This window comes from Palaemon carinicauda, chromosome 8 (assembly GCF_036898095.1).
Source record: "Palaemon carinicauda isolate YSFRI2023 chromosome 8, ASM3689809v2, whole genome shotgun sequence".
NCBI lineage: Eukaryota > Metazoa > Arthropoda > Malacostraca > Decapoda > Palaemonidae > Palaemon > Palaemon carinicauda.
The window spans coordinates 13,480,844-13,502,277 of NC_090732.1; the positions used below are offsets into that span (position 1 = coordinate 13,480,844).

Consider the following 21,434-nt stretch of genomic DNA (forward strand, 5'->3'; position numbering starts at 1 on the left):
CCCTGTTTGGAAATGTTGGTCATTACCGTGGAGTTGTCGCTCATCATTACCCAGTGTGGCCTTTGAGAGTCTGAGAAGTGGCGTAGCGCTAAATACTCTGCTTTCATTTCTAGATAGTTGATGTGAAAGGTTTCATCTTCCCAAGACCATACACCCAAAATCTGTTCCCTTCCTAGTTGTGAAGCCAGGGGAAAAATCTGTAGGGGTGTTCCTATTAATAAGTTTTACTCTCGGCCACCAGGGAGATTTGTCACAACCTCCTGGGGCATTGGCAGCAGGGTTGTAGGTGGTTAGATGTTTGAGACTTCTGGCTTTTCAGAGCCCACTACACCGAGCAAAGATGCATTCTCCATAAGGGGACTAACTTCTCCAACGAGGAGAGATGTCCTAGGAGCTTTTGCCAAGAACAGGCTGGAAGTAATTTTCCTTCCAAGAAGGTTTCTGATACTTTTCTGAATCTTATTACCCTGTTGCTGAATAAAAATACTCTGGCATGGACGGAGTCAATATCCATGTCTAGGTATATGACAGACTGTTTGGGAATGAGACTGGACAAATCTAGGCTTAGTTGAATTCCAAACTTCATGCAGAATTTGAGGCGATCCCTGTATTCTATTATAAGCAGGATTTGGGATTCTGCTTGGAGGAGCCAGTCATCCAGATATCTCAAAAGCCTGATGCTCATGGCATGAGCCCAGGCTGAGAGAAGGCAAAGATTCTGGTAAAGACCTGGGGTGCTGTTGACAGGCCTAAGCATGGCATCTATAAGTGGAAGATTCTATCTCAAAACGGAAATCTTAGGAAATTCCTAGGGGCAGGATGGAGGGACACCTGAAAGTCTGCATCCATTAGATCTATGGTCAGAACGTTGTTCTTCCTCCTGACCTGAAGAACAGTGGCCGGAGTCTCCATATTGAGCCTTGTTTGTAAGGGAAGATTCAAATGTGACAAGTCTATGACGTATCTCCAACCTCCAGTTAGCTTCTCTACTAAAAGCAGATTGCTGAAGAAGCCTGAAGAGATGTCCAAGACTTCCACTTTGGCTCCTTAGGTCAACATCTTGGACACCTCCTCTAGTAAGAGAAGGTCCTTTACCAAGACTTTAAAATAGAATGACCGGGCTGTCAGAATCAGTCAGAGGGGGTGGACGGTCTATGAATGTCACTCGATACCCTGAACGCGGTACTTCTACTGTCCAGTGATTGGCTCAGAAAAACTGCCACCTGCACCAATGGCTTTGTACTTAGGCATCCCTCTACTGGTGGTAAGTCGGTTTATATGCCCTTCCTAGTGGGAGCCTTTGTGACCGGAGTCTCCTCTACAGCAAAGGTGGGTCAAGGGTCTTGCCTCCCTGGATGTTAAAACTCGTAGGCGTTGTCTCTGCTGGGCAACGTGCTTAAAGGGAGAGTTCCTTTGAGGTTGTCAAGGGACGGGCATCCTTGGTGCCACCTCTCCCCCCTCATAAGAGAAACCTGGCTGAATTTCTCAGCTTTCTCTATGGCAGTGGCCACATCTGATAGAGGAAACAGATGGGGGAGCTTACATCTAGGTCAGATGGCATCGCATCTTTTTAGGATGCAGTTGCCCCAAAGGGAGACTGTCGGATTAAGCAAAAAGTCTTTAGCCTTGGCTCTTGACCTCTAGGGGTCTTCAAATTGCCATAGGGCGCTCTCGTCCCATAGATTTTGTCACTGCAGAGGATGACACTGATCCTGACCACTGATCTAGCCAGGAATAGGCTTGTATGGCAGACACTGCTGCTACCTCCATATTCTGGATTTCTGGCCACGAGAAAATGAAGGAAAGGTTAGGTAATTTGTCACTAGGTACAGTAGGTACCAGGTTGGCATTGTCAGCATTGATAGGAAGTGGGCTCGAATATGTGCCAGAGCGAACATAAAACCTCCTCTGGTGCGAAAGTGCCAAGGGAGGCAACTTTGAGGACCTGCTAGCTTTAAGCAAATTCTCTTAGGCTAAGATTTGGGTTTCAAATAAGTACAGTGTGTCTTTGGTTTAATTAGAGTGAGGCCCATGGTTAGGGTTTTGAGATTGTGGAAATAGTGTCTATCATTCATCAACTATTAGCGTATTGCGCTTGAGGAGACTCATCTAGGCCATCCAAGAGACTGATTAAACTCGTGATTTTAACAAAATCAGATGCTTCTTCAGCAGACATTGGAACCCCAAGGTGGGCTACATTTGCTGACCTGGTGCCTGTGCGCAGTGAGGTTTTAGTCATTAATGGTTATATGATAAAAGAGGTGGTTCAACTTTATGGATAACTGGATAAGGATGTTGGAAGATTTAACTTTTCCTTGAACATCCTTCCTTTCTCTTGCAACATACAGTGAATAGAGAAGAGGCAGAGAAAGAACAGGAGGAGTCATGCTCACTCCTGGCAGATTTCGAAGGAATAACAGGGAGTTTCCTTCTGAACTCTACCTGTGAGGAGGATTTCCCCGAAGCAGCCCATTTGGATGCCTCCTACGAGGACCGCGTCTATAGCACCTGATAAACTGACGTCACTCGAGGAAAAGGGGGAAATAGTTCCAAGGCTATTTCCTATCCTGAGCCTGAAAAGAAGATTCATCTGAAAAATGATTTTCTTGCTGTTCCGAAGAACATGTAAAATTCGAAGCATTATGAACATTAGGCAAGATACTTATGCGAGTACAGTTTGGTAAAACAACAAGTTTATTATTTATATGAGAACATGTTGCCGAAGCTGACGATAGAACACAACAGCGTGGCAGTTCCATTCATATACTGTACGAGCTCGAGTTGTGGTAGCATGCTTAGAACATGCATTATCATGTGACATGGTATCATAGCCGTCATGCTGATGAATATCATCGTAATGAAAAAAGATTTTGTAGTTACTGTCTTTTTTAGGGGTTTTCTTGGAAGAAGCCACATTTGTTTTTGAAAATTTTGGTTTGGCCAAAGTTTCGGTTGTGGAGACAGCCGAAGCGCTCCGAGCAACTTCATTGCATTGTAATGGGGAGTTCTGGGACCAACTCCAGAGAACTCATAAGGTGGCAGCGGTGCTGAGTACCCCTGGGGATACGAGGCAAATGTGTGTACAAGCTGGAGAAGGACAAAATGGATCCTCATCCAGGGCTGACCCATGAGTGGGAAATGGCAGTCTCGACTCTAGGGTTTCACGTACTGGAATGGGGCAGACTTCCTGAATAATCAGGAACCAAGGGTACTGGGATAGGATCCAGCACGCAGCACAGCACTTGCTCAACACGGGGATAATACCATAATAAAATTATAATCATTAATAATTCAATTAAGGCATTCGTTCTCCGTAACTGGAGCCTTGGAAGGCTCAAGACACGGAGCAGGATGGGGGATAATTTTTGACGCAGAAAAGAACTTGCCCGTCTTGCCATTGCTGAAATTAGACGAGGAAGGAGAAAGATCTCCCTTAACTCTTTTGTTGCGTATAGAACAGTATCTCTTCCACCGAGAGGATGGCCACACACTACAATACTCACATGGACATTCCACAGAACATCTTTTGCCATGCGTGAGGGGTATAAAGAATGCGGTTCGACATAAACCAGAGGGGTATAAAGAATGCGGTTCGACATAAACCAGACTCATGAAGGTACCATGCCACATGGCCGGGAGAAGATTGCATAACACTAGACATACTAGCCATAATCAAGCACACTTGTTTTAGTATGGATAATGAAAGCACAATTAGTGACAATGATATAAATACACAAGGGTAATCCAGTGTGGATGATGAAAGTCGTAATTGTAGAAGAAAAGTGGTGCAAGCCGCACAGCAACGCATAACGCTGCTTAGCAATGGGGATACTAAGCAACCAATGATGATGCAACCAAACTGCCCTTCTTTTTGTTGTCTGGTCATAGAAAACAGAAATAGAAGTAACCCATTTAAATGACTTGGGGTTTGTATCTGCTTAGGTACAGACTTCTTTCAGGATAAGATAAATTTGTTATATAGTCTGATGGGTTTTTCCTTTTGGATTGTTTAGCCTAAGTTGTACTTACAACAGGTAGTTTAATGTTAATTTCAAAGTTTTGTTAAGTATTTTTATTACACTTGATATATGCGCTTCTATGAAATAATTATATATGTTCAGTCGAATATTTGTATTAATGTGTTATACTGTATTAAATAACTAATCTTTTTGCTGATCATTTAAATTCTTAAGTAGGCCAGATACTTCATATGTTTTTCAGTTTATGGAACCCCTACAGTTGCACTTTGAGGTAGGGGTTAGAGGTTGGCCAGCAAAACAGAAGAAAGGATCAAAGGGATATAAATTAATGTCGATAGGGGCTGAAGAGAACCTGCTAAGACCATTAGGTAGCACCCACACAGCACTGCAGGAGTGCACTGACAACCTAAGCCCCTATAGGGGACCATTCATCTGGTAACCCTTTGTTCTCTCTATTTTCTGATAGAAAATCTCACACTTAATCCTGGTTACTAGCGCATATCAATCCAATGATGAGGGAACATTTTTATCTTGTGTAAGTTTGAGTCCCAGGAGGGATGATTTGCCATTTAACATCACAAATTTTAAGTAATTTGTATTTTTCCTAACAGTACTTACCTCGAACTACTTTCTTAGGAGTATCTGGGATCTCCTCCCAACCGACCAGAATTTTGTGTAGTTTACCCTACTCCCGTTTTCTATGCGGGGTAACCTCTGGTGGAGTGATACGAGCCATGAGGCGACCCGGGGTCAGAGAGCATGCTTGCTCAGGTCTCGATCTCCAGTAAGTTTTGACAGATAGGTTTCTACTAAGTCCTGTGAGGCACTCGGGGTAGGATGGGCGGGCCATAACCCGAAAGTAGTTCGAGGTAAGTACTGTTAGGAAAAATACAAATTACTTAAAATTTGAGATTTGTTCCAACACGGAGTACTTACCTCGAACTACTTTCTTAGGAGACTTATACCTTAGGAGGTGGGAGTGTCCCTCAGGACCCAGAGACCATGATGAGAGAAAAAGGAACCTAGATAGGAGGCTAGGTTCTGCTGACCCCCAAAGGAAAACACGAGAAATAGGGAAAACTTCCCAAAAAACTATCTTAGTGTCTAAGTAACTAACCTCTGTAAAAATCCTTGGAGACGTATTCTTTCACTGACGGTGTATCCCATGGCAGTTAAAGGATTTTAGGGTCATTTCAGGGAAGGTAATAGGGGAAAAATGGGGGTAAGGAAGGAACCTGTGTCTCTTGGACTTACTGCCCGTGGTTTCCCTGGGGCTACGCCTTCAAATCTTTTGGAGCGCGGAAATGAGGGGACCGAGAGAGAATCCGTCCTGGGATCTCCTCGAACAATCCTTTAAGTAGTGAGCTGTGAAGGTTGACTGACTAGACCATGTACCTGACCTCAGGATTTAGCCCACTGTCATGTTCTTCTCAAAGGCCAATGAAGTACTTAGCCCTCTAATGTCGTGGGGTCTAGGCTTCCCCAGAAGAGGAACCCCTGCACTACTGTAGGCTCTCATGATCACCTGCCGCAGCCAGAAGGAGATCGTATTTTTGGAGACTGGTTTCTTTACCAGTCCCGAGGAGATGAACAGACTCTTGGTTTGGGGGCGAAGTTTGGCTGTCCTCTCAAGGTACTTACGTACCGCCCTGACTGGACACAGAAGCAAGTCCCTTGGGTTGTCCGAACGAGGGATAGCTGGCACCGAGCATCCTTCAAACCTGGGGTCCCAAACCGCTGGATTCTGAGTCTTGGCTACGAAGGAGGGTAAGAATCTGAAGGTAGCTTCTCGCCATCCCTTTGAGTGTGAGACTTCGTAAGACAGCCCATGAATCTCACCTGCTCGTTTTGCTGATGCCAGAGCTAACAGAAAGACCGTCTTGAGGGTCAGCTCCTTATCTAAGATGTCCTTGAGGGGCTCGAAGGGAGGTTCCGAAAGCATCTTTAGTACCCTAGCCACATCCCACTGGGGCACTCCAACGGCCTGGGGGGGGGGCACGACTGCTCGAAGCTCTTGATGAACATGGAGATATGTCTGGAGGCTCCTAAGTCGATGCCCTTCAGGAGGAAGACCTGCCCCAGGGCTGCCCAGACTCCTTTGATGGCTGGGATGGAAGTACCCACTTCGTCCCTAAGGTAGACCAGGAAGTCTGCTACCTCGGAAATAGAGGCCCCTAACGGCCTGATGTTCTTCGAGGAGCACCACTTAGTGAAGGTAGCCCACTTCGCCTGGTATACCGCAACTGACAAACGTCTCAGGTACCCTGACATCCTCGACGCCGTCCTCGATGAATACACTTCCTTCCTCGGGAGACGCTCGATAACCTCCACGAGTGAAGGCGGAGGGACCGAGGGTTTTCGTGGAACCTTTGGAAGTGAGGCTGCCGGAAAAGGTCTGGTCTGTCCGGAAGAGGCCAAGGTGGAAGGCGAGCCAGTTCCTTTAGATCCGCGAACCACTCTCTCCGGCCACTAGGGCGCTACCAAAGTCATCCACAGGTTGTCCGCCCGTCTTACTCTGTTGAGGACCTGTCTGAGCATCCCGAAGGGAGGGAAGGCGTAAACGTCGAGGTTGTCCCAAGGGTGCTGGAAGGCGTCCTCGAAGGCTGCTGCTGGATCTGGCACAGGAGAACAAAACACTGGGAGCTGTGCGTTCAGTCTCGTGGCGAAGAGGTCTATCACTGGCGAGCCCCACTTCAGAATGAGGGACTTGGCCACTTCTGGGTGCAGGGACCACTCGGACCCTACCACTTGACCCATCCTGCTGAGGCCGTCGGCCAGGACGTTTCTCTTCCCTGGAAGAGATTTTGATTTGCTCTACTTTGGCCCATTCTAGGAACTCCATCGTGAGACTGCACAGTTCCTTCGACTTTAGTCCTCCTTGCTTTTTCACGTAAGCCATCACCGTGGCGTTGTCGCACATCAGCGCCACGGTGTTTTCCCAGAGCAGTTGGATGAACTCTAGGCCCGCCCTTTGTATTGCCATCATCTCTAGCACGTTTATGTGCAGGCTCATCTCCTCACCTTCCCATTTTCCTATTGCTGTTTTGTCGAGGAGATGGGCACCCCAACTCTCCTTGGATGCGTCCGTGAACAGGAGCATCTCCGGAGGGTCGGCTTGGAAGGGCATTCCTTTGAGGGTGTTCGATCTGACGTACCAGAACTCCAGGACTTCCTTCGTCTCCGGGGACACTGGGACTATCTTGTGCGGGGAGTCCCCCTGCCTCCAGAGCTCCTTCAAGTTCCACTGCACTCTCCTGAGCTTGAGCCTCCCCTGGGGGACTAACTTCTCCAATGACACGAGGTGGCCTATCAGTCTCTGCCAGTCCTTGGCTCTCCTGGGCTGGCCCGACAGGAAGGGCCGGAGGATCTGTTCCAGGTTGTCCAGTCTCTCCGTGGAAGGGAAGGCTCTCGCCAACCGGGAGTCTAGGACCATTCCAAGGTAGGTCATCCTGGTGGAGGGTATCAGCTGGGACTTTTGCAGGTTGATGATGATACCCAAGACGTTGCAGAACTGCAGGAGCTTCGCGCCTTGCTCCCTCAGTACTTCCTGAGGCTGAAAGCAACAACCAGTCGTCTAGGTACCGAATCAGGCGGATGCCCTGTTCATGTGCCCAGGCTGAAACTGTTGCGAAGATCCTCGTGAAAACCTGAGGAGCTGTCGACAGTCCGAAGCAGAGGGTCTTGAACTGCAACGTTTGAGTACCCCATTTCACTCTTAGGAACTTCCTGCTGGAGGGATGGACAGGGACCTGGAAGTAGGCATCCTTGAGGTCTATGGACATCATGAAGTCCTCCTCCCTCAAGCCCGCTAGGACCGACTTTGGGGTGTCCATCTTGAAGTCGGTCTTGCACACAAACTTGTTGAGGGCTGAGAGGTCTATGACCGGTCTCCAGCCTCCTGTCACTTTCTCCACCAGGAAGAGTCTGCTGTAGAACGCGTGAAGGCGGAGGGACCGAGGGTTTTTGTGGAACCTTTGGAAGTGAGGCTGCCTGAGAAGGTCTGGTCTGTCCGGAAGAGGCCAAGGTGGAAGGCGAGCCAGTTACTTTAGATCCGCGAACCACTCTCTCCTGGGGGATCTAGCGTGCCTCCTGGCGTGTCGAGATTTTGAGCGGGAACGGGACCACCTCCTGCGGGACCTGTCTCGTCTTCTCCTTTGGTCCCTCCGGGCTCCTTCCTCCAAGGAGTAAGAGTAAGCCTCGAACGAGGAGCCCGACGACCTGTAGGACTGCACCAAAGGTTCCGAGTCATCCCGCGTCGCTGGTGGTTCCACGTGACGATCCGTAGGCGACGAGGGCTCCATGAAGATGGGCGGAAGCGTTCCTGAAGGCGCTGGGGGAGAGCGAGGCAACTTCTTGCTGGGGAACCAGGCCTCTAACTCTTCCTCCAGCCTCATGGGCGATCTGAAGGGCGTCCTTGGTGGCGCCCACCTGAGGGGAACCAACGGCGGCGAGTCCATCTTCTCGGCGTCTCCCCCCGGCTGTAGACGTACCTAAAATACAGGCCCATGAAGCGGGGGAAGAGGCTGCAGCCGCCTTCCCCCACATAGGATCATCGGAAGAGACGGGCCCTGCTGGCACCAGGACTCCGTCCTCCGAACACACTCCTGTCCCTCCCTCAGGCCCCCCACTTGCCTGGACCGACAAAACATCCCCACTTTTAGGTATCTCAGACTCCTGGGGGAAGAGCAATAGGCCTCTTCCCCGCAACTGACTTACCTCGTCCCCTACTCTAGGTAGGGGAAGGCGGCTGAGAAGCCCTATCTGACGAAGCACCGAGGGAAGTAAGTGGGGAGGAGACACTCAGCTTCCCAGGTGACCTCTTGGACGCCTTCTTGGTGCCGTATCGCACCCACTGCACCTCGTTCCAGGACTCGCACTCCGGACACGTGGCCGTAGGGGAACACACGCTGCCCCTACACGACGAACACAAGGAGTGCGGGTCGACTTCAGGCTAAGACAGAAAAGCGCCACACGATTTTCTGGCCATAGGCCTGGGACAACGACGAGGATGTTCCATCACGCACTAGTAAGGCACCGTGAGACACAGGAACACAGAGGGAAAGAGTAGGAAAGGGTGAGGGAAAGAGTAGGAAAGGGTAAGGAAAAAGCACAATGGGACCACGTGAGACACAAACGGGTTGGGGACACAAAGGGTCGCACTGGATAAGGAGAGCGCGTCGAGGTGTTAACGTGATGCAACCAGAAAACTTACCGGAGATCGAGACCTGAGCAAGCATGCTCTCTGAACCCGGGTCGCCTCATGGCTCGTATCACTCCGCCAGAGGTTACCCAGCATAGAAAACATGAGTAGGGTAAACTACACAAAATTCTGGTCGGTTGGGAGGAGATCCCAGATACTCCTAAGAAAGTAGTTGGAGGTAAGTACTCCGTGTTGGAACTTTTTTTTTTTTTTTTTTTTTTATAAGAAACTAAAACTGTGTATAATACTTTAATGTAATTCATTGCTAGTAAAAAAAAACTGCCATCAGATCAACCTTTTATTGTAGAGTTTGATCAAAACGGAGTCAGATTAGAGAGGACATAAATTCAATTTGTATTCTTTGTAGCTTTCCGTGACCTTACACTTGACAATAAACTGATGCCATTAAACATTGTTTTTAAAAATCACAGAAATATCAACATCAATAAGCATATACTCTTCTTATAAAAAAGGACAATGTGCAAATAAAGACAATAACAAAGTCATACATTAAGTACAGATCAAATTCATACATCAAAATATTAAATCTAACCCCATAAGATCTAATATTTTTATGCCTGTTTCCATGTAAATTACAGTAAAAAAAAAAATTAAATATCTTTATTATTGAATAAACTATAACTACTGTACTCCACATGTAGGATAGGATTAAGAATGAGATTTTTATGTCTCCAAAAGGTAAAATCTGCAATGTGCACAAAGCAGGGAAGCACCAATACGCTCTTGATCATAAATATTTAATTTGTATTTATCACACCCATGGTATATAGTGAACATGATGAACAAGATGCAATAAGAGGTGCAAACCTGTACTAGATACTTAATAAAAATTCTCACCCAAACAAATAAACCCTCTAACAGCTACTAAAGAATTCTCAAGCGCTGTCCTAACAAAATATTTAGTCTTTCTCTGATTGAAAAAACAATAATGACATACCAACAATCATCTAAAATAAAATATAACTAAGTTTGAAGAGAAACTCAACAAAATAGAACAATGATGGCTAAAAAAATATATCATACATAACCCTATTAGTACTCAAGCTACATATGGCTTCAACCAGGAAGCATTGTGCAATAATCATTTAGCTACAAGAAGAATAACATCTGTAGAATTTGTTCCTCGCCAAGTTACACTGTGACTCTATCAAGATCACCTCTCGAGGCAAAGCTGGGGTGGAGGTGGGGGTTGGGGTGGTGGTGGTAATCTAATGATGGTAAAATGTGATACAAGGTTCATGAGTGTTCTCAATCATGCAATAACCATTATGCATCAAGTGTAATACCAACTGCTAACACCTTACAAAAATATATAAAATAAAACATATTTTTCTGTCCTGTAACCTTCAAGAACATCAAAATATTTAAAACATAATTAACAATAAACACTTGCATGTGAACCTCTCTCAATAAAGACGACCATGCATGCGTACTAATCAAAGAAAATTTAGGTAATGTTAAAAAGCTGGTCCTACTTTTGGGTGCTTTAATTCATTATCTCCAAGAAATCATTAAAGCCTAAGATACAAGTAATCATTGTACATTCATTATGGTCTATTATATAATGACCAACAACCAAAATTCAATTTAGAGGCAAGAGTATAATAATCAGGCATTATCCTACTATAAATACTTTTGAGAAAATTTTTCCTTACTAGCCAAATAAAACTGTACATTACATCTAGTAATGACAACAAATTAAACAATAAGGCCCCTTATTGACAAGAAGACTAAAAACAAAAAAAATTTTTATTTTTTAGGTCTTAACCTATATTATATTGAGAAACTTCATAATAACATGCAAAAATACTGATGCTAGTTGCCATTTAAGTTTCCAAGAAAGGTGTACAGTATTATATTTTCCATATTTGGTTTCAGCAATAAACATTCTACAAACTTAGTAATCTTGTTTCACAATTCATACTATTGGCAAGGAAAAGGTGATATAATGTTCCTTTAAAACCAACAAAATGATAACACACAACTGTAAACATGCTCCAGGGTATATAAATCAACACCAAGAAAGGCTACAACCACCCATGAAGTGCTCCACCACCTTCACACCCCAGGACACCTCAAATATTCTAAATGAATAGACATGAAGACAACAGCAAAGTCAAAAATACTCAAGCATCTAAACAGTAATCCTAAAATGCAAGCAATAAAATAATTACTCAGTAAACACTGCAATACTGTTCACCAAAGCAGTTTCAAAGCACATCCACTAAATATAATCCCTACTTTCTAAATATATTAATGAAATAAGGAAAAATACATAGCTAAAGTCTGAACCATCAACCTTGATCAAAATATAAAAACATTTTAAATATATATATTTATATATATACAGTATATATATATATATATTACTGGGTAAACATGAATCATGGAAGCTTTTCTAGCTGTCAACCACATGGGACACCCTCTTAAATATTAGGTACTGCATTTGTGTGCTCAAAAATGAAGTTTCCAAATTATCTACATAAAAGAATATACAGTCCTTGAAAAAGTATATATACATATTTATATATATATCAATATATATAGTCATGATACTATTATAGGGTAGTTCTAAGCATCAACCATGATGAAAATAGAAAAAAACATTTTGAATTAATTATGGGATACAATTGTTGAAGAACACCTTTTAAATATATATACATATTGCTTTAATACACAGTATATATATTACAAGGTATATAGTATATGTCTATTAAAGGGAACTTCTAAGCATCTATAATGATGAAAATAGAAGAACACACTTTGAATATAAATATATATATGTTAAAAGGTACTTCTACATAGGAGGTCAAGCAGTAGCATTTGTAATATAGCTGAAAATCTTTATGCCTGTGCCAGGTTACTTAAAAAGCATCAAGATACTCACAGCAACATCACAAATGTTCATGTCATCTTAATATATGACCTGACCTGACCTATCATTCCTTGCTTTGCACGTGTCAATAAGATTCACTTTCCATTCATATAATAAGATGGGGATAGAGAACCTTACAGTAACTCCTGGCAACACTCAAACTGAGGGACACATCACATTTACCAGCCAAAATAGCTGATGCCCTGATGGTGTGGTTAAGTAAAAAATAATGTGTTAACGTTTACCATGAATGAAGTATACAAGACGACCATTTATTGAAAATCTACTGTATACCCAACCCAAATTTTCTAGTTTTTTATTATCTAAATAGTATTTCCTTGTAAATCTGGAAAATGTCTTCCATGCATTTGAAAATAAAATCTTGCAGCATTTTCTAATACTTGACATTTACTACAAATCAAAACCAGTCCATTTTCATTTTTTTGGGGTATCCTGATACTAAAAATCTGTGGACTTTAAAGTGCCCCTAACAGATTTCAAACAACTCCAGTTTCCTAGGGCCCAAGAGCTACAACCTTTATCTTCCGAGACCATTCACTTGACCACACCAACAGGTAGGTACTTGAGCCAGAATTGGCTGCCATCTCAGGCAATGAATCTTGTTGTCTTCATATGTAGTCAAATTATAGTCAGTCGCATCAACGATGTTAATGAAGCACAAAAGTGTTACCTGCCACTGCCATTCAACCCTTCCGTCATCACAAGCAGAAATTTTTGTTAAATTACAGCTCCCGATAACTAATGGGTTAAGGTTACATAACATATAGGTTATTGTTCTATTAGCACACAGGCTCTTCCTAAAAGGGGGTTTTGGCAAATAACACTCTCCTGCTCCACATTTCATATCTGGTTCTGTTGGGAAATACAGAGCTTAGAATGGTACTGCTCAAGATACTAAACCAATAGAGTTTTAAAACAAAACTTCATTTGCAGATGGTTAAGCAGTTGAGCAATCAATACTCTTATTACAGTACAATCAGCTGTTGCAACACTAACACACAACTATACAATTGTTTCCACTACTGCAAAAGTTTGTTTTAAAATTCCAGCCCAGTATGCAGTGCATGAGATACACTGTTAGTGATTTACATTGAAGATTAGGCAGATCGCTGTGAGGATTCAAAGTCAGTGCTTATATTCAATAGTTAAGCTATCACCCAAAATACAATACTGATGCTTCATTAAAAATAAAAATCTAAATCAACATAACTTTACAATGCCATGGCATGTACAATTAAAACAAATCTAATGCAGTACTATGATTCATTAATGCATTGTAATTTGTATTCCATACTTATTATTGCTTTCCCTTTAGTTCTGTCCATTAGTAGTGTCTGGATATGTACATTTGTAAAGAAAAACAAAATTATCACATTTAATCATGAACACTAGCAATTACCCATCATTTAACATCAGCATATGTAAGTGTGTAAAATAAGATAAAAAAACTAATGATATAATCCATCCAGCACAGCACCTGTGGTCAAAGGGCAGTTCTTGTCCACTACCAAACCAAGATGGCAGAAGTGACCGAGGGAGGGTAGGAGAATTAGAATGCATCAAGGGATGTAGTATATCCTTCCCTCCCTCAAACACTTCTCACTCCAACAGCATGACCAGATAACCAGCATTGGCACACTACGCCTGCAGGAGAGGCACATTTATATTCATGTAATTTACTCTTCTTTTGCTTAATAAGGAAAAAAATGAGCTCTAGTGAAAACACTTAAAAGCTCAATTCATCATCTGTTTGCCATACTTACACTCAATAAGATAATATATATGGTTATTACTCACTTTCTTCCATTAACAATTCTAGTTTCTTCAGAGGTACATTACAAACAAATTACTTAAGGTCAAAATATATCAAGGAGGAAGACAGTGAGGTATATGGCGAGATTAGCAGTAGTGAGATAAAAAAGCTAAATTAATCATACGCATATTCACTACCCAAAATTATTGCCTCAGCCATGGAAATTTTTAAATATTAGGACTCACATTATGCCACAAATACTAAAAATCTGTCTCAAAGCTCAGAAGTAAAAAACACTGGCAGAAATTGTAATTCATAAAAAAAATAGGAAGATTACATCAACTATGAAATCTCTAAAGTTGAGTTCCTAATCACATATAGTACGAAACTCAACCTTAAAGCCAGATTGTTGCTTTGGTGCAAAACTTCTTCAGTCTTACAAAATATGTAACAATATGAAGATGGTCATAAAAATTCTTGAAATTAACCTAATTCTCACGCTCTCTTAATTTGCCTTACATTTCTTATTCTCAGTTTCAAAAATTGTTATTACAATCTTCATATGTAAGCTTGCATCATCAATTAGGCCCATTTGCAAAAAGTACAAATACTGGAAAATGACCCTTATTGAATTATGACTTTGAAGGTTTGCACTGACGTTATCCTCCTGCCAAGTAATATCTGTTGGGCTTTAGTCTTGCTTGGCTGCTGTCACAGTATCCAATCCCATCTTGGCTAAAGCTCTCAGTGCAGTCAAACAAGCCTAATAAAAGTAACATGTAATTAATTTAAATACATATATTTTTTTTTCATTATATAAATACCAAATATATATGGCACACAATTTACATGCTAAATTACATACTGTACAGGTAAAAGTTTTACCATTCATAAAACATCCAGCTAATTGATTCATCACAAACTTGTATGGATTCTCTGATACAAAATAAAACAAGGGTATCACAAATGTTTTTAAGGTAACAAATGCTTTACCTCTTTAAAGACCTGCCTATCCATAACAACATGGTTCTTAACTCTCCTCTTTCCAATTAGATAATTATAAATTTTACTCATAAAAAATCTTGCCCTATGTATAAGTGTTTTGTAATCCAGAGCACCTCTTGCAACATCATCCGTTACATTTGGTACACAATACAGAGTTCACCTACAAACCTTTCAACAGCAACCACATGGCCAATTTCCTGATTGTATTTTATCCTTTTATGTCTTTTCCAGTCACCATTAGCTTTTGGATTGAGTTGACTTTGTCTTCTTTGCAATCAAATCTCTGCCCCTCTAACTATATACATTCCATCTTCCTTATAATATCCAGTTAACATTAGGTGTCAACAGCATAAATCCCTTGCCAGGCCCCTTCCATGCATTTCTTTCTTGTTTCCCCATTACTAAAATAAACAGCAAAGGACAAAGCACTGATCCAATATTTATTTCAAACATTCTTGATACATCTGGCACTGCCTTCACTTTAGATCTAGTGCTATGGTAGGGTAACATCACTAACTTTGGCCTTTCTGTTACCATCTACCTTTTTAATGATATTCGACTACAGTATTTGCTTCTGTTCTAATTCAAATGGGAGTTAAGATCCACAAGTATAGAATACTAGTGTATGCAACCCATCAAAAATGACAGTTAAATATTTGGATAGATATGCACACACACAGATTTAACCCTTCCCACCCCCTCCCCCTTTCCTACCTACAAATCGCTGGTTCAGCAATTTGTTGGAGATTGTGGTTTCCAAGTATACTTCTCAGGCTATCCTCTCACCAGGGTATGACTATTCCCTCTTCCCCCTACTCAGCATGACAGTAAAGAAACATTTACATACATACAGCCGTACACTTGCTCTTTATTACATAGTGAAGGATAATCTTTCCATTTGCTTGGTACTTTTCTTGTAGTTACCTCGATACAAAGAATGCTTATTACTTATCTCTCACAGGTATGAAGCCATAATGACGACTGATTTTGACAATTTTCCTTTTTTATTCCTCCTGCATCTTTCCTAATATTTTCAAGCATGCTCAAATAATTTTACTTACTATTCTCAGTGGCCCCAAGCCTTTCCCAATTTTCCCTTCTTTAAGAGACTTTCACTCCCGAGAGCTTGTCTACCAAGAAGAGGTTGCTACAGTAGGCTTGGGGATCTGTCTGAGACCTCCTCCAAGGCCCCTTTGGCCAGCACCTGAGACACTTCCACCCCTAGATCTCTTCAAGATCCTCTCAAATAGTATGATGGGATTCTCAGAATCCGAGCTAATAGGGGATGACAGTCCATGAAGGGGATGCAATAACCTTTACAGAGAACCTCTACCATTCAGGGGTCAGTCCCAAAGAACTGCCACCTATCCCAATGGCTCTGCAGGCATACCCCTAATGAAGGTAAGTCTAGAATCTGTCCTCCCTAGAGGGTGCTACGTCGATTTCTGCCCTTCTGTCTGGAGATGCGACCTCTCCGGCGAAGTTGGGATTCTGGTCCTTTTTTTTTGGAGGTTGACTGTGCAAGGCAGCAGGAGCCAAAGTTGCTGACCCTGTATGAATGGAAATTGTTTTCCACTGCTCTTCTCTTAATTGACGATAGGTTGACTTTCTCTGTTTTCCAGTTTGCCATAGCAACTTCTGTAAAGGAGGGGGGGGGGTGTGAGAGAAGTTGACAAATGGACTACATTACAGTTGTGCAGGCAGAGTGCATCTCTTGGGGACAACTGCTTGGAGTACTTGGCCAAGATATCATCTCTACGCTTGAGTACATAATTTCCCCACAGGGAGACAGTCTGGGGGATTAAGAATTCCAAGGCCTCAGTCCCAGATCCGAACAGTTCCTTGAACTGTTGGACTAAGTCAGAATTCTTCATATTCTCTGTAATTACAAAGCTTGATACTGTTCCTGACCAGCGGTCCAGTCAGTACCAGCCTGAATAGCTGACATGGCAGCTACCTCCATGTTTTGCAGCTCTGTTCTAAAAAGGTGGAAAAGAGGTTTATTAACTTATCACTTGGAATGCCCTGAATGAGTGCAGCAACATCAGGGTTAATAGGTAGAGGGCTAGGGTGCACCTCTGAATAGACATAAAACTTTCTATGGCAAGAAATGGTTAATGGAGGTAATTTGGTTGATCTATTAGATCATAGTGAATTCTTGGCAGCTGAGACCTGATTGTTAAATAGGTGGGGGAGTGTTGCAAGCTTGATTCGACAAAAAGACATCAAATCTATGCTGCATACTGTGGGATTGAGGAAAATAGCGCCTGTTAGTAATCTGGAAACGCAAAAGGACTCCCAGACCATCTAGATGATGTATAAGACTCATAATTTTAAGCAAGTGTGACATCTTAGATCCAGAGGTCAGAACCTCAAGGGGGGGGGGGGTTACACCAGCAGAACTGGTAGCCTTCCCACTAGCAGGATCAGGGGAGTTGTCAATAATAATCAATGATGAGTCATGTGTGGGTTCCTGCTTAAGAGTTACACAGTGAGGTTCCTGTTTGGGAACGATATTGGAAATTTTCCCCTTACATTGTACGTCTTAGCGTTCTTGCCTATAGCTTGAACGTTGCAACAAAGCTGCTGAAACAGAATGAACTGAGCCATGTTCACACCTAGTATATGATTCTCTGTCCCCATAGGGTCAAGGCTGGATAGCAGGGAACTCGCTGTCCAAACTTGAAATCTGTGATGAAAAAGATTTATCTGGTGAGCTCCACATGGAATATCTGTACTTGGATGCATAATATGGGGGGAAGTCGATCTATGTTTCCCGTTTGATGATTTAGCACTCTGTGCTGAGGGTGGTACCACCTTAGGAAAAGGAGGCAAGGGTTCTGCCACCTTTTTCCTGTAATGTCTCTTAAAAGAAATTTCTGGGTATGCTACTCTCTCATTAGCTTGAAGAATAATGGCTACTCTCTCTGTGGCTTGAGGAATAATATGCAAGTTAAAATTAATATTTGTTTATTCAGACCTAAGAATATTAGGTTTAACTGGATGATTTCGTCTAAAAGACAGGAAAGGGTTTGAATGAGTCGGAGCTCTTGAGCTGAAAGCAGTTTGGGTATCAATGGTAGTTGAACCTTGTTTCGCATTCATAGGACACTTCAGAAAGAACACATCCTTGGGTCACAGCATGATTCGGTCGTGTGTCCAAGCGATGGCGTGATAAGATGATGGTTACACTATTACATCAGTGCATATGCGTGTAGGTATGCTATTACACGTGGAACTGAAGCATTTGTTGACACATTTATAACTTTCGCCTTCCAAATTGGACATTGAAAAGGGTACCGATTCATAGTCTGACGAATCAACTAAACCTGTAGATGTGAGTTTCTTGTGGAGATTTCTTGGATGAACCAAGAGAATCTTCTGTAGAAAAAATCTGTGGAGAAAAGGCGATGACGTGGGCCACTCGTCGTATGAGATAATGGAGATTTCTTGGAAGAACTAAGAGAATCTTCTGTGGAGAAAGGTGATGCCATGGTCCTTTCTGTGCACAAGGCAAGCCTGACTCATGTGTACAAGCTAAGGAGAAGATGGCCCTCCTCTGTACGGGAGGAAGGGATGACATTCTCAACTGTCACACGCGAAGGAGGTCTCGGATGAGTATGAGGAGAAATCTTCAAAAATTTTATTGAAGAATCATCCAAAAGAGAGAAATCACCTTGGTTCTGAAAATCTGGAACAAAAGCGTGATGGTCTCCACTGAGCACGCTCGTGGGGGAAGATGGCGATCTGTGTAGAATGTTATAATGTGGAACTAAAGATACTGGAATAGGGCTTGGTTCAAGCTATACTTGGGCCGAAGCTAAAGGATTAGGATTAGTATCAGAAAGTGACACGGGATCGCCATGTCCCATAGCTGTCAACTTCTGTTACCGGGGTTACAGGGAGCTCTGGTAAAGGAGGATCAGGGTGAGAGAGATCGTGAGTCGCATGGAGAAGCTTCTGCTTCTTGTTCTCAACAAAGAAAGACATGAAGGGGGCCTATCCCTCTTAGTTCTCTCCTTGCGACAGGCACGGTACTCACACTCCCTGCAATATTCACAAGGCATGTCAAAAGAATACTGCTTGCCATGGCAGTTTGGGCACAAGGGTGCAGATCTATCTCAACACAGCTCATAAGGAATTCTTTGTATTTTCACAAGGTATTGAGGAAAATGTAAAAATATGAACAGTTTTATACAAAAAAAATATAAAATATAAAATTGGGAGTAGATAAAAATTCATTGTCTTTGCTTTACAACTGCTCTATGATTTTATAACATGTGTCCCTTTTATTTATGGGATAGGTAAGAAATTTATTGTTTCCTAATGCAATTTTTTGTTTCTTTTTAACTTCACTCCATGTTTAGTTACACTCAATTACACAATTTCAATATAAAATAGTCCCCTAACATAATCATGATATTTTTTAGTAATATTTCAACAAATTATCTATAAGTTTTTTGAATAATTTTCATTTGCTTTGATTTTTTAATAATTTTAAGCACTGCAAAGATATGCTGCCTACATCATGAAAAAGTTCAGTCTTGCCTTGACAAACTGCAACAAACCAGAAATTCATTATAATTTGGTAGTACCGAGGCATGGAAAATATTTCTCTGTGAAAGTGCCACATTTCCCCCAGGCCAAAAGCGATGAGCCTGAAGCACTTGATGTCACAAGAAGGATCACCAGGATGTTGAACGGGAGGAAATTAAGCAGTCTAATGAGTCAATGAGTCAAGCTCATACAGAGCTGGGCCAAATAAATTTGGGAAGGAAATGTAGATAAAAAATGTGTGTGTATAATACATATATACATTAAATTTAAACAATAATAGAATCTATAATGAATTAAGAGATAAAAATCTGTGATAAATAGACATTTAAATTCTATCTATCAAACCTACACTTCTTAAACATTACATCTTTAAAGCAGAAAAACTTTCACGCTACAATACAATGTCAGACATTGTTTTCTGACCAAAACAAATTTCTTATATAAAAACTGCATTGGTAAAAAAAAAATGTCTCATGGTTAAATTCATGTCACAGTCAGTGCACTTGGAAACTGTTTCAGGATGTGTGCACATTTAATACCCATTGATCAAAACTTCTTTACTCATTCACTAAATTACGAATAAATTTCTCCACTTACCTGGTCATGGGAGTCATCTATAGTAGGGCCAGCTCCATGGGAAACATGGGGAGGGTTGGTAGATAAGGACACCAAACTAAGATATTCACTCTTGTTACCCTAAAAGAGGAATGATAAACAGAAAATAGAACAAAGAATATTTTTTTAGTATTACCTAAATTGAAGCACTGGAAATATAACAAACTTAATGTTTCAACCATATGTCATTTTCACCTCAATGTCTTGACATCCTAATAATCACACGAGATGCTATTAAATGCCCAAGTTACCTTAAATAACCAAATCAATTGTGGCACTTTCTGAATTATATACTTTACAAGTTTTCACTACATGCATACATATACCAAGGAAATTCCCCCAATTTTGGGGGGTAGCCAACATAAAACAAATGAAACAAAAAAGGGGACGTCTCCTCTCTAAGCTCCTCCCAGCCTGACAAGGGACTCAACCGAGTTCGGCTGGTACTGCTAAGGTAGCACAGCCCACCCTCCCACATTATCTACCACTGATGAAGCTTCATAATGCTGAATCCCCTACTGCTGCTACCTCCGTGGTCATCCAAGGCACCGGAGGAAGCAGCAGGGCCTACCGGAACTGCGTCACAATCGCTCGCCATTCATTCCTATTTCTAGCACGCTCTCTTGCCTCTCTCACATCTATCCTCCTATCACCCAGAGCTTCCTTCACTCCATCCATCCACCCAAACCTTGGCCTTCCTCTTGCACTTCTCCCATCAACTCTTGCATTCATCACCTTCTTTAGCAGACAGCCATTTTCCATTCTCTCAACATGGCCAAACCACCTCAACACATTCATATCCACTCTAGCTGCCAACTCATTTCTTACACCCGTTCTCACCCTCACTACTTCGTTCCTAACCCTATCTACTCGAGATACACCAGCCATACTCCTTAGACACTTCATCTCAAACACATTCAATTTCTGTCTCTCTGTCACTTTCATTCCCCACAACTCCGATCCATACATCACAGAACTCTCTTTACATTCATGCCCAACCCTCTATTTTTACTACTCCCTTAAATGCCCCAACGCTTTGCATCCTTCATTCACTCTCTGACGTACATCTGCTTCCACTCCACCATTTGCTGCAACAACAGACCCCAAGTACTTAAACTGATCCACCTCCTCAAGTAACTCTCCATTCAACATGACATTCAACCTCGCACTACCTTCCCTTTTCGTACATCTCATAACCTTACTCTTACCCACATTAACTCTCAACTTCCTTCTCTCACACACCCTTCCAAATTCTGTCACTAATCAGCCAAGCTTCTCTTCCACGTCTGCAACCAGTACAGTATCATCTGCAAACAACAACTGATTTACCTCCCATTCATGGTCATTCTCGTCTAACAGTTTCAATCCTCGTCCAAGCACTCCATCAACATACAAGTTAAACAACCA

General features: G+C 42.2%; 1 protein-coding gene and 1 long non-coding RNA gene across 2 annotated transcripts in view; one reads left to right on the plus strand and one right to left on the minus strand.

The window, feature by feature from the left end:
- The window catches only part of LOC137645663 (uncharacterized), a 97,666-nt gene extending 88,404 nt beyond the window's left edge, over positions 1-9,262 (plus strand). The window contains exon 3 of the long non-coding RNA XR_011045332.1: positions 4,222-9,262. This is a non-coding gene — a long non-coding RNA (uncharacterized lncRNA). The remainder of the gene's footprint in view (positions 1-4,221) is intronic.
- A 203-nt stretch (positions 9,263-9,465) lies between these two features.
- The window catches only part of stau (double-stranded RNA-binding protein Staufen), a 70,227-nt gene continuing 58,258 nt past the window's right edge, over positions 9,466-21,434 (minus strand). Inside the window, 2 exon segments of the mRNA XM_068378499.1 lie at positions 9,466-14,613; positions 20,010-20,108. Of these exon segments, the coding sequence (XP_068234600.1) occupies positions 14,542-14,613; positions 20,010-20,108 (171 nt within the window). The 3' untranslated portion in view covers positions 9,466-14,541.